This window comes from Lissotriton helveticus, chromosome 2_2 (genome assembly GCF_964261635.1).
Source record: "Lissotriton helveticus chromosome 2_2, aLisHel1.1, whole genome shotgun sequence".
Taxonomy (NCBI): Eukaryota; Metazoa; Chordata; class Amphibia; order Caudata; family Salamandridae; genus Lissotriton; species Lissotriton helveticus.
In genome coordinates, this window is record NC_136060.1 from 518170237 (window position 1) to 518193610 (window position 23374).

Consider the following 23374-nt stretch of genomic DNA (forward strand, 5'->3'; position numbering starts at 1 on the left):
AAACACATGATGCCTAAAAATATTCAGAGGTGTAAGGAACAAGCAATTGCGCAAAACTCACATGAGCCACCACCTGTGGCAGTCCTTAGGCCCTGTTGGGGCTAGGACGCCCTGTGTCCCAATGTCAGGGGCCTAAACGTAGCAGCTGCCCACAAAGTGCTGGGCAGCTGTGAAGACAAGGATGGGGCCAACGCTGAAGCCTTGTAGGCTCTGCCCAACCAACTGTCCCCTTGGAGCCTCGCTGGGCTCTTCACAAACAGAATGGCACTCCAGAGCCTCTCAGGGCTCGTAAAACAAATATGTCCCCTTGAGCCTCTCTCGCTCGTAAATCACGATAGGCCGGGTGGAGCCTCTCGGGGCTCTAATTAAACAAACTGCGCCCTGAGCCTCTCGGGGCTCGTAACTCAAATCGGCCGCCAAGAGCCTCCCGTGGGCTCGGGAATACAACTGTGCCCCCCGGATCGTTGGAGTCCCTCACGGGGGACTCAAAAGGAAATAATGCCAACAAGAGCCTCTGCGGCTCAAAAAGGAACCGGCCGGGCGTCGGTGCAGCCCCCCCTCTGGGGGCTCGAGAACAAATGCGGCCTGACGTTGGAGCCTCTCACGGCTCTGCTGAAATACCCGCGTGAGCCTCTTAGGGGCACAAGACAGCGACACCCTGCCACACGGAGCCTCCCCTAGCCCTTCTCACTTACCGGGCTACTCTGGCGGGGGCTCCTTGCGGGTTTCGCGCTGCTCATCTCTTCACCCGGACAGGCTTCTAGGGGCCGGGTGCTGTTAGTGGCGGAGGGCGGGCTCACTTCCTCGGGAGAGCCCCGCGGGGGAACCAGCACGCTTCCTCTCTGTTCCGGGCTGCGGGCCGGGACTTCCGGCCGCCTCTCCCGGGGCCGCGCCGCGATTGGCCGGCCAGCAAGCTGCTTCCGGGTCGCCGTGGGCGGCCCGAGGGAATACTCTCTTCGTCGGTGACCATCCGGGGTGGGGTCCTGGTCGAAACCAACAACAAGGCGAGGTGGGCACTCGCTCGGGTCACCAAATTGGCAATTCAAAAATGGGTCAAATGCCGGGTGGGCACCGGCCAATGCACATAAAGCGCTCCCAAGCGCTAGGGCACAAAATACAGCGCTTCCAGGTGCTTGAAGGGTGAACAAAAAAAGTCCAGCAACAAGGTCCTTCTTGCAGAGAAAGGCAGGGGGGGGGGGGGGCAAGGCTGGGCCAGGGGCCAGCTCACTGGGCCTTCCAAGCAGGAAGGCAGTCCCAAGTGGCGGTTCCTCCTGGCGTCCAGCAGCAGCCCCCCTCAAGTAGGATCAGGAAAGAGAACAGATTGTAAGGGGACACAGCCCCTTCTTATACTGAAATTCCTTTGTCTGTAGGTGCAGGGTGGGGGAGAAACCAGTCGCAGCTGGTTTGGAGCACCCTTGATGGGCTCAGCCCCTCACTCTATTCACTGGCAAGGCTAGGGTCATTAGACGCACCACAGGGGGCGGAGCCAGCATTGTGTGGAGAAAGCCCAGCCCCATTCAGGACCCAGGTGCACTCCTCCCCAGCATGCTGATCTCCACACTCACCACCGGGCAGACCCATCATGATTCATGGAGCCAGGCTCACCAGCCAGCTCCAGCCAATCACACGCCAGCCTCTTTACAGCACACACACAGCAATGTCTAGAAGTGGCACTTCCACACTAGACACATACAGGCCGCATACATCATTTCGCAGCATTCAATCACACGAGTCCGCACATACCAGACTCGAGCCTGCACACCCCACGCATCAGGAACTACCAGGGACACATACATTCCCCATGCATTCCTATGGGAGGGCAAGCCTATCTCACCACATGCACTCAGAGTGCGCACGCACTTTCCCCTGGGACACAGTGAAAGTGCGCAGAAACCAAAAACCACCATCACCAGGTCACCATTAAAAGCAAAAAGTTTAGGGGTGAACCTGCCAGCAGGGCCAAGTCCAACATTAAGGGAATAAACATAGAAGAAATACTAATACACTGCCAAAAGTAAATGCAGAGGTCCGGGGCTGCAGGGCGTTTAGAAGATGCCAGATAGTGCCAAACTCTGTGTAAACTCCGTGTGGAGAGCGGGTTATTTGTTCATCCTGGGGGTGAGGAGAACCCTGAGCGTGGGAGTGACCCTGGGCGCGTGGGAGTGACCCTGGGTGCGTGGGAGTGACCACTGCCGAGTGGGAGTGACCCTGGGCTTGGGAGTGACCCTGGGCGGGTGGGAGTGACCCTGGGCGTGTGGGAGTGACCACTGCCGAGTGGGACTGACCCCGGGAGTGGGAGTGACCCTGGGCGTGGGAGTGACCCCTGCTGAGTGGGAGTGACCCTGGGCTTGGGAGTGACCCTGGGAGTGGGAGTGACCCTGGGCGTGGGAGTGACCCCTGCCGAGTGGGAGTGACCCTGGGTGTGGGAGTGGCTCTGGGCGCATGGGAGTGACCCTGAGCGTGGGAGTGACCTTGAGCGTGGGAGTGACCCTGGGCGCATGGGAGTGACCCTGGGCGCATGGGAGTGACCCCGGGAGTGGGAGTGACCCTGGGCATGGGAGTGACCCCTGCCAAGTGGGAGTGACCCCAGGAGTGGGAGTGACCCTGAGCATGGGAGTGACCCTGAGCGTGGGAGTGACCCTGGGCGTGGGAGTGACCCCTGCCGAGTGGAAGTGACCCTGGGCGTGGGAGTGACCCTGGGCGTGTGGGAGTGACCATGGGTGTGAGAGTGACCCCGGGAGTGGGAGTGACCCTGGGTGTGGGAGTGACCCTGGGCGTGGGAGTGACCCTGGGCACGTGGGAGTGACCCTGAGTGTGGGAGTGACCCTGGGTGCGTGGGAGTGACCCTGGGCGTGGGAGTGACCCCGGGAGTGGGAGTGACCCTGGGCGTGGGAGTGACCCCTGCCGAGTGGGAGTGACCCCGGGAGTGGGAGTGACCCTGAGGGTAGGAGTGACCCCTGCCGAGTGGGAGTGACCCTGGGCATGGGAGTGACCCTGGGCGCGTGGGAGTGACCCTGAGCGTGGGAGTGACCCTGGGCGCGGGAGTGACCATGGGCACGTGGGAGTGACCCTGGGCATGTGGGAATGACCCTGGGCATGGGAGTGACCCAGGGAGTGGGAGTGACCCTGGGCACGTGGGAGTGACCCTGGGCGCGTGGGAGTGACCCTGAGCGTGGGAGTGACCCTGTGCGTGGGAGTGACCATGGGCACGTGGGAATGACCCTGGGCATGGGAGTGACCCAGGGAGTGGGAGTGACCCTGGGCGTGGGAGTGACCCTGGGCGTGGGAGTGACCCTGGGCGTGGGAGTGACCCTGGGTGCGTGGGAGTGACCCTGGGCGCGTGGGAGTGACCCTGGGCGCGTGGGAGTGACCCTGGGCGTGGGAGTGACCCTGGGCGTGGGAGTGACCCTGGGCGCGTGGGAGTGACCCTGGGCGCGTGGGAGTGACCCTGGGCATGAGGGAGTGACCCTGGGCGTGGGAGTGACCCTGGGCGTGGGAGTTACCCTGGGCACATGGGAGTGACCCTGGGCATGGGAGTGACCCTTGGCATGGGAGTGACCCTTGGCATGGGAGTGACCCTGGGCGCGTGGGAGTGACCCTGGGCACGTGGTAGTGACCCTTGGTGTGGGAGTGACCTTGGGCGCGTGTGAGTGACCCCGGGAGTGGGTGTGACCCTGGCCGAGTGAGGCCCTGTTAGAAATGGGATCCCTGGCTGGCCAGGGCTTGCGCCAAAGTCAGTCAGAGACCACCATTCCTACGTCAGGGCAAGGGAGTTACACGCCAAGATAACCCCTGCTCACCCCCTTGGTAACGTGGCGCGAGCAGCAAGGCTAAACTTGGAGGCGATGTGAGTTAAGTATTTGCGCACGCACCCCCAGCAACAACACCCAAGGCCCACCACAAAGGAAACTCCACACAAGGTTATGTATAAAAATAGCCTTTGTATTACACCAAAACACATTAGATAAAACACACACTTTACAATGTGCCAACAGGCACGAGCAGAATTTACAGGGGATATGTACAAGACAGGGCCACATGGACCACTGTCAGGGATATGCACTTTTAGACTTAGTAGTCGGTAGAATTAGCACTTGTAGGAATAATAATTAGCACATAGCACATATAACAATAATCACTGTAGCACAAAATAGAACATCAAGCACACCCATGTCTAGAAGTGGCACTTCCACACTAGACACATACACGCCGCACACATCATTTGGCAGCATTCACTCTCACGAGTCCGCACATACCAGACTCGAGCCTGCACACCCCACGCATCAGGAACTACCAGGGGCAATTACATTCCCCATTCATTCCTATGGGAGGGCAGGCCAACCTTACTCCACGCACTCAAAGTGCGCACGCACTTTCCACTGGGACACAGTGAAAGTGCGCAGAAACCAAAAACCACCATCACCAGGTCACCATTAAAAGCAAAAAGTTTAGGGGTGAACCTGCCAGCAGGGCCAAGTCCAACATTAAGGGAATAAACATAGAAGAAATACTAATACACTGCCAAAAGTAAATGCAGAGGTCCGGGGCTGCAGGGCGTTTAGAAGATGCCAGATAGTGCCAAACTCTGTGTAAACTCCGTGTGGAGAGCGGGTTATTTGTTCATCCTGGGGGTGAGGAGAACCCTGAGCGTGGGAGTGACCCTGGGCGCGTGGGAGTGACCCTGGGTGCGTGGGAGTGACCACTGCCGAGTGGGAGTGACCCTGGGCTTGGGAGTGACCCTGGGCGGGTGGGAGTGACCCTGGGCGTGTGGGAGTGACCACTGCCGAGTGGGACTGACCCCGGGAGTGGGAGTGACCCTGGGCGTGGGAGTGACCCCTGCTGAGTGGGAGTGACCCTGGGCTTGGGAGTGACCCTGGGAGTGGGAGTGACCCTGGGCGTGGGAGTGACCCCTGCCGAGTGGGAGTGACCCTGGGTGTGGGAGTGGCTCTGGGCGCATGGGAGTGACCCTGAGCGTGGGAGTGACCTTGAGCGTGGGAGTGACCCTGGGCGCATGGGAGTGACCCTGGGCGCATGGGAGTGACCCCGGGAGTGGGAGTGACCCTGGGCATGGGAGTGACCCCTGCCAAGTGGGAGTGACCCCAGGAGTGGGAGTGACCCTGAGCATGGGAGTGACCCTGAGCGTGGGAGTGACCCTGGGCGTGGGAGTGACCCCTGCCGAGTGGAAGTGACCCTGGGCGTGGGAGTGACCCTGGGCGTGTGGGAGTGACCATGGGTGTGAGAGTGACCCCGGGAGTGGGAGTGACCCTGGGTGTGGGAGTGACCCTGGGCGTGGGAGTGACCCTGGGCACGTGGGAGTGACCCTGAGTGTGGGAGTGACCCTGGGTGCGTGGGAGTGACCCTGGGCGTGGGAGTGACCCCGGGAGTGGGAGTGACCCTGGGCGTGGGAGTGACCCCTGCCGAGTGGGAGTGACCCCGGGAGTGGGAGTGACCCTGAGGGTAGGAGTGACCCCTGCCGAGTGGGAGTGACCCTGGGCATGGGAGTGACCCTGGGCGCGTGGGAGTGACCCTGAGCGTGGGAGTGACCCTGGGCGCGGGAGTGACCATGGGCACGTGGGAGTGACCCTGGGCATGTGGGAATGACCCTGGGCATGGGAGTGACCCAGGGAGTGGGAGTGACCCTGGGCACGTGGGAGTGACCCTGGGCGCGTGGGAGTGACCCTGAGCGTGGGAGTGACCCTGTGCGTGGGAGTGACCATGGGCACGTGGGAATGACCCTGGGCATGGGAGTGACCCAGGGAGTGGGAGTGACCCTGGGCGTGGGAGTGACCCTGGGCGTGGGAGTGACCCTGGGCGTGGGAGTGACCCTGGGTGCGTGGGAGTGACCCTGGGCGCGTGGGAGTGACCCTGGGCGCGTGGGAGTGACCCTGGGCGTGGGAGTGACCCTGGGCGTGGGAGTGACCCTGGGCGCGTGGGAGTGACCCTGGGCGCGTGGGAGTGACCCTGGGCATGAGGGAGTGACCCTGGGCGTGGGAGTGACCCTGGGCGTGGGAGTTACCCTGGGCACATGGGAGTGACCCTGGGCATGGGAGTGACCCTTGGCATGGGAGTGACCCTTGGCATGGGAGTGACCCTGGGCGCGTGGGAGTGACCCTGGGCACGTGGTAGTGACCCTTGGTGTGGGAGTGACCTTGGGCGCGTGTGAGTGACCCCGGGAGTGGGTGTGACCCTGGCCGAGTGAGGCCCTGTTAGAAATGGGATCCCTGGCTGGCCAGGGCTTGCGCCAAAGTCAGTCAGAGACCACCATTCCTACGTCAGGGCAAGGGAGTTACACGCCAAGATAACCCCTGCTCACCCCCTTGGTAACGTGGCGCGAGCAGCAAGGCTAAACTTGGAGGCGATGTGAGTTAAGTATTTGCGCACGCACCCCCAGCAACAACACCCAAGGCCCACCACAAAGGAAACTCCACACAAGGTTATGTATAAAAATAGCCTTTGTATTACACCAAAACACATTAGATAAAACACACACTTTACAATGTGCCAACAGGCACGAGCAGAATTTACAGGGGATATGTACAAGACAGGGCCACATGGACCACTGTCAGGGATATGCACTTTTAGACTTAGTAGTCGGTAGAATTAGCACTTGTAGGAATAATAATTAGCACATAGCACATATAACAATAATCACTGTAGCACAAAATAGAACATCAAGCACACCCATGTCTAGAAGTGGCACTTCCACACTAGACACATACACGCCGCACACATCATTTGGCAGCATTCACTCTCACGAGTCCGCACATACCAGACTCGAGCCTGCACACCCCACGCATCAGGAACTACCAGGGGCAATTACATTCCCCATTCATTCCTATGGGAGGGCAGGCCAACCTTACTCCACGCACTCAAAGTGCGCACGCACTTTCCACTGGGACACAGTGAAAGTGCGCAGAACCCAAAAATCACCATCACCAGGTCACCATTAAAAGCAAAAAGTTTAGGGGTGAACCTGCCAGAAGGGCCAAGTCCAACAGGCCCACGCCAGAGGCGGGAAGGACAGGAGGAAGGGGTGGGCAGGGGTCGCAAAGAGGGCGGATGAAGAAAGGGACCTTCCGGTCCCACCACACACAACACCCCGGGGCCACTCACTACCACTCCGAAGGCCCACCGCCCCCACACTCCCCGGGGTGGGAGTGTGGGGGCGGTAGGCCCCGGGGGTGAGTGTGGGAGCCTTCACCCTGACCCTGTACCTAACCCTAAAACTCCTCCGTGGCCTGACCCGACCTTGCACCATACATGCACTGCACCATAACCAGAACCCAACACCACCCTTACTGTAAACTGACCCTAAGCTAGGCCTGGCCTGTCTCACCCCATCATCTGCCCCACCGAGAAGAGAACCCCCACGTCTGTTCCTGACAGTAGCCATAACCCTGTAGTCACCTTAAATCACACCCAAACCTTTTTATTTTCCCTTCATTGAACCTGTAACAAAAACAAATCAATAAAATGAACCCTGTGCAGCATGCCCATTAGGACCCACAATGCACCTCTGTGCCATCTGCATGTGTTAAAATCCCAACAGAACACATTAAAACTGAGCACAAGAGCTTAGAAGCCGCCTTTGGAGGCACAGGCGCTATACAAACAACATCTCATCAGCAGGCACTAGCATCACTGTGAGGGGCTGCCTGTGTCACTGGAGAGAGACCTACAGTCTGTATGGGGGGGCTGCCTGTGTCACTGAAGAGAGGGGGGCTGCCTGTGTCACTGAAGAGAGACCTACAGTCTGTATGGGGGGGGGGGCTGCCTGTGTCACTGAAGAGAGTCCTACAGTCTGTATGGAGGGGGGGCTGCCTGTGTCACTGAAGAGAGACCTACAGTCTGTATGGGGGGGGGGCTGCCTGTGTCACTGGAGAGAGACCTACAGTCTGTATGGGGGGGCTGCCTGTGTCACTGGAGAGAGACCTACAGTCTGTATGGGGGGGCTGCCTGTGTCACTGAAGAGAGGGGGGCTGCCTGTGTCACTGGAGAGAGACCTACAGTTTGTATGGGGGGGGGCTGCCTGTGTCACTGAAGAGTGACCTACAGTCTGTATGGAGGGGGGGCTGCCTGTGTCACTGAAGAGAGTCCTACAGTCTGTATGGAGGGGGGGGGGCTGCCTGTGTCACTGAAGAGAGACCTACAGTCTGTATGGGGGGGGGCTGCCTGTGTCACTGAAGAGAGTCCTACAGTCTGTATGGGGGGGGGGCTGCCTGTGTCACTGAAGAGAGGCCTACAGCCTGTATGGGGGGGGGCTGCCTGTGTCAATGAAGAGAGGCCTACAGTCTGTATGGGGGGGGGGCTGCCTGTGTCACTGAAGAGAGGCCTACAGTCTGTATGGGGGGGCTGCCTGTGTCACTGAAGAGAGTCCTACAGTCTGTATGGGGGGCTGCCTGTGTCACTGAAGAGAGACCTACAGTCTGTATGGGGGGGGCTGCCTCTGTCACTGTAGAGAGACCTACAGTCTGTATGGGGGGGGGCTGCCTGTGTTACTGAAGAGACCTACAGTCTGTATGGAGGGGGGGGGGCTGCCTGTGTCACTGAAGAGACCTACAGTCTGTATGGAGGGGGGGCTGCCTGTGTCACTGAAGAGAGACCTACAGTCTGTATGGGGGGCTGCCTGTGTCACTGAAGAGAGACCTACAGTCTGTATGGAGGGGGGGGGGGCTGCCTGTGTCACTGAAGAGAGACCTACAGTCTGTATGGGGGGGCTGCCTGTGTCACTGAAGAGAGACCTACAGTTTGTATGGGGGGGGCTGCCTGTGTCACTGAAGAGAGGCCTACAGTCTGTATGGGGGGGGCTGCCTGTGTCACTGAAGAGAGACCTACAGTCTGTATGGGGGGGCTGCCTGTGTTACTGAAGAGACCTACAGTCTGTATGGAGGGGGGTCTGCCTGTGTCACTGAAGAGACCTACAGTCTGTATGGAGGGGTGGGGGCTGCCTGTGTCACTGAAGAGAGACCTACAGTCTGTATGGGGGGGCTGCCTGTGTCACTGAAGAGAGACCTACAGTCTGTATGGGGGGGCTGCCTGTGTCACTGAAGAGAGACCTACAGTCTGTATGGAGGGGGGGCTGCCTGTGTCACTGAAGAGAGACCTACAGTCTGTATGGGGGGGGGCTGCCTGTGTCACTGAAGAGAGTCCTACAGTCTGTATGGAGGGGGGGGCTGCCTGTGTCACTGAAGAGAGACCTACAGTCTGTATGGGGGGGGGCTGCCTGTGTCACTGAAGAGAGACCTACAGTCTGTATGGGAGGGGGGGCTGCCTGTGTCACTGAAGAGTGACCTACAGTCTGTATGGGGGGGGCTGCCTGTGTCACTGAAGAGAGTCCTACAGTCTGTATGGGGGGGGGCTGCCTGTGTCACTGAAGAGAGTCCTACAGTCTGTATGGGGGGGCTGCCTGTGTCACTGAAGAGAGACCTACAGTCTGTATGGAGGGGGGGCTGCCTGTGTCACTGAAGAGAGACCTACAGTCTGTATGGAGGGGGGGCTGCCTGTGTCACTGAAGAGAGACCTACAGTCTGTATGGAGGGGGCTGCCTGTGTCACTGAAGAGAGACTTACAGTCTGTATGGGGGGCTGCCTGTGTCACTGAAGAGAGTCCTACAGTCTGTATGGGGGAGGGGCTGCCTGTGTCACTGAAGAGAGTCCTACAGTCTGTATGGGGGGGCTGCCTGTGTCACTGAAGAGAGACCTACAGTCTGTATGGAGGGGGGGGGGGCTGCCTGTGTGACTGAAGAGAGACCTACAGTCTGTATGGGGGGGCTGCCTGTGTCACTGAAGAGAGACCTACAGTCTGTATGGAGGGGGGGCTGCCTGTGTCACTGAAGAGAGTCCTACAGTCCGTAGGGGGGGGGGGCTGCCTGTGTCACGGAAGAGAGTCCTACAGTCTGTATGGGGGGGCTGCCTGTGTCACTGAAGAGAGGCCTACAGTCTGTATGGGGGGGGCTGCCTGTGTCACTGAAGAGAGACCTACAGTCTGTATGGAGGGGGCTGCCTGTGTCACTGAAGAGAGACTTACAGTCTGTATGGGGGGGCTGCCTGTGTCACTGAAGAGAGTCCTACAGTCTGTATGGGGGAGGGGCTGCCTGTGTCACTGAAGAGAGTCCTACAGTCTGTATGGGGGGGCTGCCTGTGTCACTGAAGAGAGACCTACAGTCTGTATGGAGGGGGGGGGGGGGCTGCCTGTGTCACTGAAGAGAGACCTACAGTCTGTATGGACGGGGGGGCTGCCTGTGTCACTGAAGACAGTCCTACAGTCTGTATGGGGGGGGGGCTGCCTGTGTCACTGAAGAGAGTCCTACAGTCTGTATGGGGGGGGCTGCCTGTGTCACTGAAGAGAGGCCTACAGTCTGTATGGAGGGGGGGCTGCCTGTGTCACTGAAGAGAGTCCTACAGTCTGTATGGGGGGGCTGCCTGTGTCACTGAAGAGAGTCCTACAGTCTGTATGGGGGGGGCTGCCTGTGTCACTGAAGAGAGGCCTACAGTCTGTATGGGGGGGGCTGCCTGTGTTACTGAAGAGACCTACAGTCTGTATGGAGGGGGGGCTGCCTGTGTCACTGAAGAGACCTACAGTCTGTATGGAGGGGGGGCTGCCTGTGTCACTGAAGAGAGACCTACAGTCTGTATGGGGGGGGGCTGCCTGTGTCACTGAAGAGAGACCTACAGTCTGTATGGAGGGGGGGCTGCCTGTGTCACTGAAGAGAGACCTACAGTCTGTATGGGGGGCTGCCTGTGTCACTGAAGAGAGACCTACAGTCTGTATGGGGGGGGCTGCCTGTGTCACTGAAGAGAGACCTACAGTCTGTATGGAGGGGGGGCTGCCTGTGTCACTGAAGAGAGACCTACAGTCTGTATGGAGGGGTGGCTGCCTGTGTCACTGAAGAGAGTCCTACAGTCTGTATGGAGGGGGGGGGCTGCCTGTGTCACTGAAGAGAGACCTACAGTCTGTATGGAGGGGGCTGCCTGTGTCACTGAAGAGAGACCTACAGTCTGTATGGAGGGGGGGCTGCCTGTGTCACTGAAGAGAGACCTACAGTCTGTATGGGGGGGCTGCCTGTGTCACTGAAGAGAGGCCTACAGTCTGTATGGGGGGGGCTGCCTGTGTCACTGAAGAGAGACCTACAGTCTGTATGGGGGGGGGGCTGCCTGTGTTACTGAAGAGACCTACAGTCTGTATGGAGGGGGGGGCTGCCTGTGTCACTGAAGACACCTACAGTCTGTATGGAGGGGGGGCTGCCTGTGTCACTGAAAAGAGACCTACAGTCTGTATGGGGGGGGCTGCCTGTGTCACTGAAGAGAGACCTACAGTCTGTATGGAGGGGGGGGGGCTGCCTGTGTCACTGAAGAGAGACCTACAGTCTGTATGGGGGGGCTGCCTGTGTCACTGAAGAGAGACCTACAGTTTGTATGGGGGGGCTGCCTGTGTCACTGAAGAGAGGCCTACAGTCTGTATGGGGGGGCTGCCTGTGTCACTGAAGAGAGACCTACAGTCTGTATGGGGGGGGGGCTGCCTGTGTTACTGAAGAGACCTACAGTCTGTATGGAGGGGGGGCTGCCTGTGTCACTAAAGAGACCTACAGTCTGTATGGAGGGGGGGCTGCCTGTGTCACTGAAGAGAGACCTACAGTCTGTGTGGGGGGGCTGCCTGTGTCACTGAAGAGAGACCTACAGTCTGTATGGAGGGGGGGGGGGCTGCCTGTGTCACTGAAGAGAGACCTACAGTCTATATGGGGGGCTGCCTGTGTCACTGAAGAGAGACCTACAGTCTGTATGGGGGGGGCTGCCTGTGTCACTGAAGAGAGACCTACAGTCTGTATGGAGGGGGGGCTGCCTGTGTCACTGAAGAGAGACCTACAGTCTGTATGAGGGGGGGCTGCCTGTGTCACTGAAGAGAGTCCTACAGTCTGTATGGGGGGGGGGCTGCCTGTGTTACTGAAGAGACCTACAGTCTGTATGGAGGGGGGGGCTGCCTGTGTCACTGAAGACACCTACAGTCTGTATGGAGGGGGGGCTGCCTGTGTCACTGAAAAGAGACCTACAGTCTGTATGGGGGGGCTGCCTGTGTCACTGAAGAGAGACCTACAGTCTGTATGGAGGGGGGGGGGGCTGCCTGTGTCACTGAAGAGAGACCTACAGTCTGTATGGGGGGGCTGCCTGTGTCACTGAAGAGAGACCTACAGTTTGTATGGGGGGGCTGCCTGTGTCACTGAAGAGAGGCCTACAGTCTGTATGGGGGGGCTGCCTGTGTCACTGAAGAGAGACCTACAGTCTGTATGGGGGGGGCTGCCTGTGTTACTGAAGAGACCTACAGTCTGTATGGAGGGGGGGCTGCCTGTGTCACTGAAGAGACCTACAGTCTGTATGGAGGGGGGCTGCCTGTGTCACTGAAGAGAGACCTACAGTCTGTATGGGGGGGGGCTGCCTGTGTCACTGAAGAGAGACCTACAGTCTGTATGGAGGGGGGGCTGCCTGTGTCACTGAAGAGAGGCCTACAGTCTGTATGGGGGGGCTGCCTGTGTCACTGAAGAGAGACCTACAGTCTGTATGGGGGGGGGGCTGCCTGTGTTACTGAAGAGACCTACAGTCTGTATGGAGGGGGGGGCTGCCTGTATCACTGAAGACACCTACAGTCTGTATGGAGGGGGGCTGCCTGTGTCACTGAAAAGAGACCTACAGTCTGTATGGGGGGGCTGCCTGTGTCACTGAAGAGAGACCTACAGTCTGTATGGAGGGGGGGGCTGCCTGTGTCACTGAAGAGAGACCTACAGTCTGTATGGGGGGGGCTGCCTGTGTCACTGAAGAGAGACCTACAGTTTGTATGGGGGGGCTGCCTGTGTCACTGAAGAGAGGCCTACAGTCTGTATGGGGGGGCTGCCTGTGTCACTGAAGAGAGACCTACAGTCTGTATGGGGGGGGGCTGCCTGTGTTACTGAAGAGACCTACAGTCTGTATGGAGGGGGGGCTGCCTGTGTCACTGAAGAGACCTACAGTCTGTGTGGAGGGGGGGCTGCCTGTGTCACTGAAGAGAGACCTACAGTCTGTATGGGGGGGGGCTGCCTGTGTCACTGAAGAGAGACCTACAGTCTGTATGGAGGGGGGGCTGCCTGTGTCACTGAAGAGAGACCTACAGTCTATATGGGGGGCTGCCTGTGTCACTGAAGAGAGACCTACAGTCTGGATGGGGGGGCTGCCTGTGTCACCGAAGAGAGACCTACAGTCTGTATGGAGGGGGGGCTGCCTGTGTCACTGAAGAGAGACCTACAGTCTGTATGGGGGGGCTGCCTGTGTCACTGAAGAGAGTCCTACAGTCTGTATGGAGGGGGGGGGCTGCCTGTGTCACTGAAGAGAGACCTACAGTCTGTATGGGGGGGGCTGCCTGTGTCACTGAAGAGAGACCTACAGTCTGTATGGGAGGGGGGGCTGCCTGTGTCACTGAAGAGTGACCTACAGTCTGTATGGGGGGGCTGCCTGTGTCACTGAAGAGAGTCCTACAGTCTGTATGGGGGAGGGGCTGCCTGTGTCACTGAAGAGAGTCCTACAGTCTGTATGGGGGGGCTGCCTGTGTCACTGAAGAAAAACCTAGAGTCTGTATGGAGGGGGGGTTGCCTGTGTCACTGAAGAGAGACCTACAGTCTGTATGGAGGGGGGGCTGCCTGTGTCACTGAAGAGAGACCTACAGTCTGTATGGAGGGGGCTGCCTGTGTCACTGAAGAGAGACTTACAGTCTGTATGGGGGGGCTGCCTGTGTCACTGAAGAGAGTCCTACAGTCTGTATGGGAGAGGGGCTGCCTGTGTCACTGAAGAGAGTCCTACAGTCTGTATGGGGGGGGGCTGCCTGTGTCACTGAAGAGAGACCTACAGTCTGTATGGAGGGGGGGCTGCCTGTGTCACTGAAGAGAGACCTACAGTCTGTATGGGGGGGCTGCCTGTGTCACTGAAGAGAGACCTACAGTCTGTATGGAGGGGGGGGCTGCCTGTGTCACTGAAGAGAGTCCTACAGTCTGTATGGGGGGGGCTGCCTGTGTCACTGAAGAGAGTCCTACAGTCTGTATGGGGGGGCTGCCTGTGTCACTGAAGAGAGGCCTACAGTCTGTATGGGGGGGGGGCTGCCTGTGTCACTGAAGAGAGACCTACAGTCTGTATGGAGGGGGCTGCCTGTGTCACTGAAGAGAGACTTACAGTCTGTATGGGGGGCTGCCTGTGTCACTGAAGAGAGTCCTACAGTCTGTATGGGGGAGGGGCTGCCTGTGTCACTGAAGAGAGTCCTACAGTCTGTATGGGGGGGGCTGCCTGTGTCACTGAAGAGAGACCTACAGTCTGTATGGAGGGGGGGCTGCCTGTGTCACTGAAGAGAGACCTACAGTCTGTATGGGGGGGCTGCCTGTGTCACTGAAGAGAGACCTACAGTCTGTATGGAGGGGGGGGCTGCCTGTGTCACTGAAGAGAGTCCTACAGTCTGTATGGGGGGGGCTGCCTGTGTCACTGAAGAGAGTCATACAGTCTGTATGGGGGGGGGGCTGCCTGTGTCACTGAAGAGAGTCCTACAGTCTGTATGGAGGGGGGGCTGCCTGTGTCACTGAAGAGAGTCCTACAGTCTGTATGGGGGGGGCTGCCTGTGTCACTGAAGAGAGTCCTACAGTCTGTATGGGGGGGCTGCCTGTGTCACTGAAGAGAGGCCTACAGTCTGTATGGGGGGGGCTGCCTGTGTTACTGAAGAGACCTACAGTCTGTATGGAGGGGGGGCTGCCTGTGTCACTGAAGAGACCTACAGTCTGTATGGAGGGGGGGGGCTGCCTGTGTCACTGAAGAGAGACCTACAGTCTGTATGGGGGGGCTGCCTGTGTCACTGAAGAGAGACCTACAGTCTGTATGGAGGGGGCTGCCTGTGTCACTGAAGAGAGACCTACAGTCTGTATGGGGGGCTGCCTGTGTCACTGAAGAGAGACCTACAGTCTGTATGGGGGGGCTGCCTGTGTCACTGAAGAGAGACCTACAGTCTGTATGGAGGGGGGGCTGCCTGTGTCACTGAAGAGAGTCCTACAGTCTGTATGGAGGGGGGGGGGCTGCCTGTGTCACTGAAGAGAGACCTACAGTCTGTATGGAGGGGGCTGCCTGTGTCACTGAAGAGAGACCTACAGTCTGTATGGAGGGGGGCCTGCCTGTGTCACTGAAGAGAGACCTACAGTCTGTATGGAGGGGGCTGCCTGTGTCACTGAAGAGAGACTTACAGTCTGTATGGGGGGCTGCCTGTGTCACTGAAGAGAGTCCTACAGTCTGTATGGGGGAGGGGCTGCCTGTGTCACTGAAGAGAGTCCTACAGTCTGTATGGGGGGGCTGCCTGTGTCACTGAAGAGAGACCTACAGTCTGTATGGAGGGGGGGGCTGCCTGTGTCACTGAAGAGAGACCTACAGTCTGTATGGGGGGGCTGCCTGTGTCACTGAAGAGAGACCTACAGTCTGTATGGAGGGGGGGGGCTGCCTGTGTCACTGAAGAGAGTCCCACAGTCTGTATGGGGGGGCTGCCTGTGTCACTGAAGAGAGTCCTACAGTCTGTATGGGGGGGGGGCTGCCTGTGTCACTGAAGAGAGTCCTACAGTCTGTATGGGGGGGCTGCCTGTGTCACTGAAGAGAGACCTACAGTCTGTATGGGGGGGCTGCCTGTGTCACTGAAGAGAGTCCTACAGTCTGTATGGGGGGGCTGCCTGTGTCACTGAAGAGAGACCTACAGTCTGTATGGAGGGGGGGGGCTGCCTGTGTCACTGAAGAGAGTCCTACAGTCTGTATGGGGGGGCTGCCTGTGTCACTGAAGAGAGTCCTACAGTCTGTATGGAGGGGGGGCTGCCTGTGTCACTGAAGAGACCTACAGTCTGTATGGGGGGGGGGTTGCCTGTGTCACTGAAGAGAGACCTGCAGTCTGTATGGAGGGGGGCTGCCTGTGTCACTGAAGAGAGACTTACAGTCTGTATGGGGGTGGGGGCTGCCTGTGTCACTGAAGAGAGACCTACAGTCTGTATGGAGGGGGGGCTGCCTGTGTCACTGAAGAGAGTCCTACAGTCTGTATGGGGGGGCTGCCTGTGTCACTGAAGAGAGTCCTACAGTCTGTATGGGGGGGCTGACTGTGTCACTGAAGAGAGTCCTACAGTCTGTATGGGGGGGGCTGCCTGTGTCACTGAAGAGAGTCCTACAGTCTGTATGGGGGGGCTGCCTGTGTCACTGAAGAGAGTCCTACAGTCTGTATGGGGGGGGCTGCCTGTGTCACTGAAGAGATTCCTACAGTCTGTATGGGGGGGGCTGCCTGTGTCACTGAAGAGAGTCCTACAGTCTGTATGGGGGGCTGCCTGTGTCACTGAAGAGAGTCCTACAGTCTGTATGGGGGGGGCTGCCTGTGTCACTGAAGAGAGTCCTACAGTCTGTATGGGGGGGGCTGCCTGTGTCACTGAAGAGAGACCTACAGTCTGTATGGAGGGGGCTGCCTGTGTCACTGAAGAGAGACATACAGTCTGTATGGAGGGGGGCTGCCTGTGTCACTGAAGAGAGACCTACAGTCTGTATGGGGGGGGCTGCCTGTGTCACTGAAGAGAGACCTACAGTCTGTATGGAGGGGGCTGCCTGTGTCACTGAAGAGAGACATACAGTCTGTATGGGGGGGCTGCCTGTGTCACTGAAGAGAGACCTACAGTCTGTATGGGGGGGCTGCCTGTGTCACTGAAGAGAGACCTACAGTCTGTATGGAGGGAGGGGGCTGCCTGTGTCACTGAAGAGAGTCCTACAGTCTGTATGGGGGGGGCTGCCTGTGTCACTGAAGAGAGACCTACAGTCTGTATGGGGGGGCTGCCTGTGTCACTGAAGAGAGTCCTACAGTCTGTATGGGGGGGGCTGCCTGTGTCACTGAAGAGAGTCCTACAGTCTGTATGGGGGGGCTGCCTGTGTCACTGAAGAGAGACCTACAGTCTGTATGGGGGGGCTGCCTGTGTCACTGAAGAGAGACCTACAGTCTGTATGGGGGGGCTGCCTGTGTTACTGAAGAGACCTACAGTCTGTATGGAGGGGGGGCTGCCTGTGTCACTGAAGAGAGACCTACAGTATGTACGGAGGGGGGGCTGCCTGTGTCACTGAAGAGAGACCTACTCTGTATGGGGGGGGCTGCCTGTGTCACTGAAGAGAGGCCTACAGTCTGTATGGGGGGGGCTGCCTGTGTTACTGAAGAGACCTACAGTCTGTATGGAGGGGGGGCTGCCTGTGTCACTGAAGAGACCTACAGTCTGTATGGAGGGGGGCTGCCTGTGTCACTGAAGAGAGACCTACAGTCTGTATGGGGGGCTGCCTGTGTCACTGAAGAGAGACCTACAGTCTGTATGGAGGGGGGGGGCTGCCTGTGTCACTGAAGAGAGACCTACAGTCTGTATGGGGGGGCTGCCTGTGTCACTGAAGAGAGACCTACAGTCTGTATGGGGGGGCTGCCTGTGTCACTGAAGAGAGACCTACAGTCTGTATGGAGGGGGGGCTGCCTGTGTCACTGAAGAGAGACCTACAGTCTGTATGGAGGGGGGGGCTGCCTGTGTCACTGAAGAGAGTCCTACAGTCTGTATGGAGGGGGGGGCTGCCTGTGTCACTGAAGAGAGACCTACAGTCTGTATGGAGGGGGCTGCCTGTGTCACTGAAGAGAGACCTACAGTCTGTATGGAGGGGGAGCTGCCTGTGTCACTGAAGAGAGACCTACAGTCTGTATGGAGGGGGCTGCCTGTGTCACTGAAGAGAGACTTACAGTCTGTATGGGGGGCTGCCTGTGTCACTGAAGAGAGTCCTACAGTCTGTATGGGGGAGGGGCTGCCTGTGTCACTGAAGAGAGTCCTACAGTCTGTATGGGGGGGCTGCCTGTGTCACTGAAGAGAGACCTACAGTCTGTATGGAGGGGGGGGGGCTGCCTGTGTCACTGAAGAGAGACCTACAGTCTGTATGGGGGGGCTGCCTGTGTCACTGAAGAGAGACCTACAGTCTGTATGGAGGGGGGGGGCTGCCTGTGTCACTGAAGAGAGTCCCACAGTCTGTATGGGGGGGCTGCCTGTGTCACTGAAGAGAGTCCTACAGTCTGTATGGGGGGGGGCTGCCTGTGTCACTGAAGAGAGTCCTACAGTCTGTATGGGGGGGCTGCCTGTGTCACTGAAGAGAGACCTACAGTCTGTATGGGGGGGCTGCCTGTGTCACTGAAGAGAGTCCTACAGTCTGTATGGGGGGGGCTGCCTGTGTCACTGAAGAGAGACCTACAGTCTGTATGGAGGGGGGGGCTGCCTGTGTCACTGAAGAGAGTCCTACAGTCTGTATGGGGGGGCTGCCTGTGTCACTGAAGAGAGTCCTACAGTCTGTATGGAGGGGGGGCTGCCTGTGTCACTGAAGAGAGACCTACAGTCTGTATGGGGGGGCTGCCTCTGTCACTGAAGAGAGACCTACAGTCTGTATGGAGGGGGGGGGGCTGCCTGTGTCACCGAAGAGAGACCTACAGTCTGTATGGGGGGGCTGCCTGTGTCACTGAAGAGAGACCTACAGTCTGTATGGTGGGGGCTGCCTGTGTCACTGAAGAGAGAGCTACAGTCTGTATGGAGGGGGGGGCTGCCTGTGTCACTGAAGAGAGTCCTACAGTCTGTATGGAGGGGGGGGCTGCCTGTGTCACTGAAGAGAGACCTACAGTCTGTATGGAGGGGGCTGCCTGTGTCACTGAAGAGAGACCTACAGTCTGTATGGAGGGGGAGCTGCCTGTGTCACTGAAGAGAGACCTACAGTCTGTATGGAGGGGGCTGCCTGTGTCACTGACGAGAGACTTACAGTCTGTATGGGGGGGCTGCCTGTGTCACTGAAGAGAGTCCTACAGTCTGTATGGGGGAGGGGCTGCCTGTGTCACTGAAGAGAGTCCTACAGTCTGTATGGGGGGGCTGCCTGTGTCACTGAAGAGAGACCTACAGTCTGTATGGAGGGGGGGGGGGGCTGCCTGTGTCACTGAAGAGAGACCTACAGTCTGTATGGGGGGGCTGCCTGTGTCACTGAAGAGAGTCCTACAGTCTGTATGGGGGGGGCTGCCTGTGTCACTGAAGAGAGTCCTACAGTCTGTATGGGGGGGGGGCTGCCTGTGTCACTGAAGAGAGACCTACAGTCTGTCTGGGGGGGCTGCCTGTGTCAGTGAAGAGAGTCCTACAGTCTGTATGGGGGGGCTGCCTGTGTCACTGAAGAGAGACCTACAGTCTGTATGGAGGGGGGGCTGCCTGTGTCACTGAAGAGAGTCCTACAGTCTGTATGGGGGGGGCTGCCTGTGTCACTGAAGAGAGTCCTACAGTCTGTATGGAGGGGGGGCTGCCTGTGTCACTGAAGAGACCTACAGTCTGTATGGGGGGGGGTTGCCTGTGTCACTGAAGAGAGACCTGCAGTCTGTATGGAGGGGGGCTGCCTGTGTCACTGAAGAGAGACTTACAGTCTGTATGGGGGTGGGGGCTGCCTGTGTCACTGAAGAGAGACTTACAGTCTGTATGGAGGGGGGGCTGCCTGTGTCACTGAAGAGAGTCCTACAGTCTGTATGGGGGAGGGGCTGCCTGTGTCACTGAAGAGAGACCTACAGTCTGTATGGGGGGGCTGCCTGTGTCACTGAAGAGAGACCTACAGTCTGTATGGAGGGGGGGGGCTGCCTGTGTCACTGAAGAGAGACCTACAGTCTGTATGGAGGGGGGGGGGCTGCCTGTGTCACTGAAGAGAGTCCTACAGTCCGTAGGGGGGGGGCTGCCTGTGTCACTGAAGAGAGACCTACAGTCTGTATGGGGGGGGCTGCCTGTGTCACTGAAGAGAGACCTACAGTCTGTATGGGGGGGGCTGCCTGTGTCACTGAAGAGAGACCTACAGTCTGTATGGGGGGGCTGCCTGTGTCACTGAAGAGAGACCTACAGTCTGTATGGGGGGGGCTGCCTGTGTCACTGAAGAGAGTCCTACAGTCTGTATGGGAGGGGCTGCCTGTGTCACTGAAGAGAGACCTACAGTCTGTATGGAGGGGGGGGCTGCCTGTGTCACTGAAGAGAGACCTACAGTCTGTATGGGGGGGCTGCCTGTGTCACTGAAGAGAGACCTACAGTCTGTATGGGGGGGGCTGCCTGTGTCACTGAAGAGAGACCTACAGTCTGTATGGGGGGGGGCTGCCTGTGTGACTGAAGAGAGACCTACAGTCTGTATGGGGGGGGCTGCCTGTGTCACTGAAGAGAGACCTATAGTCTGTATGGGGGGGCTGTGTCACTGAAGAGAGACCTACAGTCTGTATGGAGGGGGGGCTGCCTGTGTCACTGAAGAGAGACCTACAGTCTGTATGGAGGGGGGGCTGCCTGTGTCACTGAAGAGAGACCTACAGTCTGTATGGAGGGGGGGGCTGCCTGTGTCACTGAAGAGAGTCCTACAGTCTGTATGGGGGGGCTGCCTGTGTCACTGAAGAGAGACCCACAGTCTGTATGGAGGGGGGGGGCTGCCTGTGTCACTGAAGAGAGACCTACAGTCTGTATGGGGGGGCTGCCTGTGTCACTGAAGAGAGACCTACAGTCTGTATGGGGGGGCTGCCTGTGTCACTGAAGAGAGCCCTACAGTCTGTATGGGGGGGGGGCTGCCTGTGTCACTGAAGAGAGACCTACAGTCTGTATGGGGGGGCTGCCTGTGTCATTGAAGAGAGACCTACAGTCTGTATGGGGGGGCTGCCTGTGTCACTGAAGAGAGACCTACAGTCTGTATGGGGGGGCTGCCTGTGTCACTGAAGAGAGACCTACAGTCTGTATGGAGGGGGGGCTGCCTGTGTCACTGAAGAGAGACCTACAGTCTGTATGGAGGGGGGGCTGCCTGTGTCACTGAAGAGAGTCCTACAGTCTGTATGGGGGGGCTGCCTGTGTCACTGTAGAGAGTCCTACAGTCTGTATGGGGGGGGGGGCTGCCTGTGTCACTGAAGAGAGACCTACAGTCTGTATGGGGGGGCTGTGTCACTGAAGAGAGACCTACAGTCTGTATGGAGGGGGGGCTGCCTGTGTCACTGAAGAGAGACCTACAGTCTGTATGGAGGGGGGGCTGCCTGTGTCACTGAAGAGAGTCCTACAGTCTGTATGGAGGGGGGGGCTGCCTGTGTCACTGAAGAGACCTACAGTCTGTATGGAGGGGGGGCTGCCTGTGTCACTGAAGAGACCTACAGTCTGTATGGAGGGGGGGGGGCTGCCTGTGTCACTGAAGAGAGACCTACAGTCTGTATGGGGGGGGGCTGCCTGTGTCACTGAAGAGAGACCTACAGTCTGTATGGGGGGGGCTGCCTGTGTCACTGTAGAGAGTCCTACAGTCTGTATGGGGGGGGCTGCCTGTGTCACTGAAGAGACCTACAGTCTGTATGGAGGGGGGGGCTGCCTGTGTCACTGAAGAGAGACCTACAGTCTGTATGGGGGGGCTGCCTGTGTCACTGAAGAGAGACCTACAGTCTGTATGGGGGGGGCTGCCTGTGTCACTGAAGAGAGACCTACAGTCTGTATGGGGGGGGGCTGCCTGTGTGACTGAAGAGAGACCTACAGTCTGTATGGGGGGGGCTGCCTGTGTCACTGAAGAGAGACCTACAGTCTGTATGGGGGGGGGCTGCCTGTGTCACTGAAGAGAGTCCTACAGTCTGTATGGGGGGGGCTGCCTGTGTCACTGTAGAGAGTCCTACAGTCTGTATGGGGGGGGCTGCCTGTGTCACTGAAGAGACCTACAGTCTGTATGGAGGGGGGGGCTGCCTGTGTCACTGAAGAGACCTACAGTCTGTATGGAGGGGGGCTGCCTGTGTCACTGAAGAGAGACCTACAGTCTGTATGGAGGGGGGGGGCTGCCTGTGTCACTGAAGAGAGTCCTACAGTCTGTATGGGGGGGCTGCCTGTGTCACTGAAGAGAGACCTACAGTCTGTATGGGGGGGCTGCCTGTGTCACTGAAGAGAGTCCTACAGTCTGTATGGGGGGGGGCTGCCTGTGTCACTGAAGAGAGTCCTACAGTCTGCATGGGGGGGCTGCCTGTGTCACTGAAGAGAGACCTACAGTCTGTATGGGGGGGGGCTGCCTGTGTCACTGAAGAGAGTCCTACAGTCTGTATGGGGGGGCTGCCTGTGTCACTGAAGAGAGACCTACAGTCTGTATGGGGGGGCTGCCTGTGTCACTGAAGAGAGACCTACAGTCTGTATGGAGGGGGGGGGCTGCCTGTGTCACTGAAGAGAGACCTACAGTCTGTATGGAGGGGGGCTGCCTGTGTCACTGAAGAGAGACCTACAGTCTGTATGGGGGGGCTGCCTGTGTCACTGAAGAGAGACCTACAGTCTGTATGGGGGGGCTGCCTGTGTCACTGAAGAGAGACCTACAGTCTGTATGGAGGGGGGGGGGGGGTCCCACTCACCTTGCCGAACTTCTGCTGCTGCAGGTAGAGCTGCCCCTCCCGCGCCGGCCGGTCCATGCCGCTCACATGGGGGGGGGGGGGCCCTGCTCCGGGGCGGGCTGAGCTTCGGATCCGCTGCTCCTGGGTTCGGGTCCTGTCTGCAGGGGTTCGACCCTCTGCTCTCGGGGTCCGCCTTCCCTCTGCAGGGGGTTCAGCTCTTGGGTTTCAGGGTTCGGATCTCGGGGTTCGGGCCCCCTCCTCGGTGCTCCCCTCTGCAGAGGTTGGCCCCTGCCTCCCGGGGCTCGGATCTCAGGGTCTGGGGGTCCAGCTCCCCTCCTCCTCGGTGCTCCCCTTTGCAGGGGTCCGGTTCTGGAATCTCGGGGTTCAGCAGCAGCTCTGCTCTGCTCCGGGGTCCCCTCTCTCCCCTCCTCGGTGCTCCGCCTCAGACTTTGCTTTTTCTTCACTTCCTTCTTTCCCCGCAGCTTCCTCTTCACTGCAGGACCCGGAACCAGCCGCAGGGGGGGGGGGGGGGGGGGGGGGCAGTGCACACGAGTGGAGAGGGAGGGCACACAGTGCAAGAGAGCACACACAGCGAGAGAGTGTCCTGAAAGTGGGACTGCACACAGCTGGAGAGAGAGAGAGAGCACCCTGAGGAGAGCACTGCACACAGCTGGAGAGCGACAGTACATGTCCCGAGAGAGCACACACAGAGCCAGCGAGAGCACACCCCGAGAAGCACACAGCTGGAGAGAGCACCCTGAGGAGAGCACTGCACACAGCTGGAGAGAGATAGCACAGCTCCTAAGAGAGCACACACAGCGAGAGAGAGCACCCCGAGGAGAGCACTGCACACAGCTGGAGAGAGATAGCACATGTCCTGAGAGAGACTGCACACACTCCAAGAGAGCACACGCAGCTAGAGAGAGTGTCCTGAGAGTGGGGCTGCACACAGGTAGAGAGGGAGAGCACCCTGAGA

The 23374-nt window shown here is 58.6% G+C and overlaps 1 protein-coding gene across 4 annotated transcripts in view; it reads right to left on the reverse strand.

Annotated features, from left to right (window-relative positions):
• DOK1 (docking protein 1) overlaps positions 1-22908 on the reverse strand; it is a 203335-nt gene extending 180427 nt beyond the window's left edge. For all 4 annotated transcript variants that reach the window (XR_013608392.1, XR_013608393.1, XR_013608391.1 and 1 more), the window contains exon 1: positions 22420-22908. Coding sequence is in view for 1 of the 4 variants with exons in the window: in XM_078678834.1 (XP_078534960.1) it covers positions 22420-22476 (57 nt within the window). In the remaining 3 variants the exon portion in view is untranslated. The remainder of the gene's footprint in view (positions 1-22419) is intronic.
• Between the last annotated feature and the right edge of the window lie 466 nt (positions 22909-23374).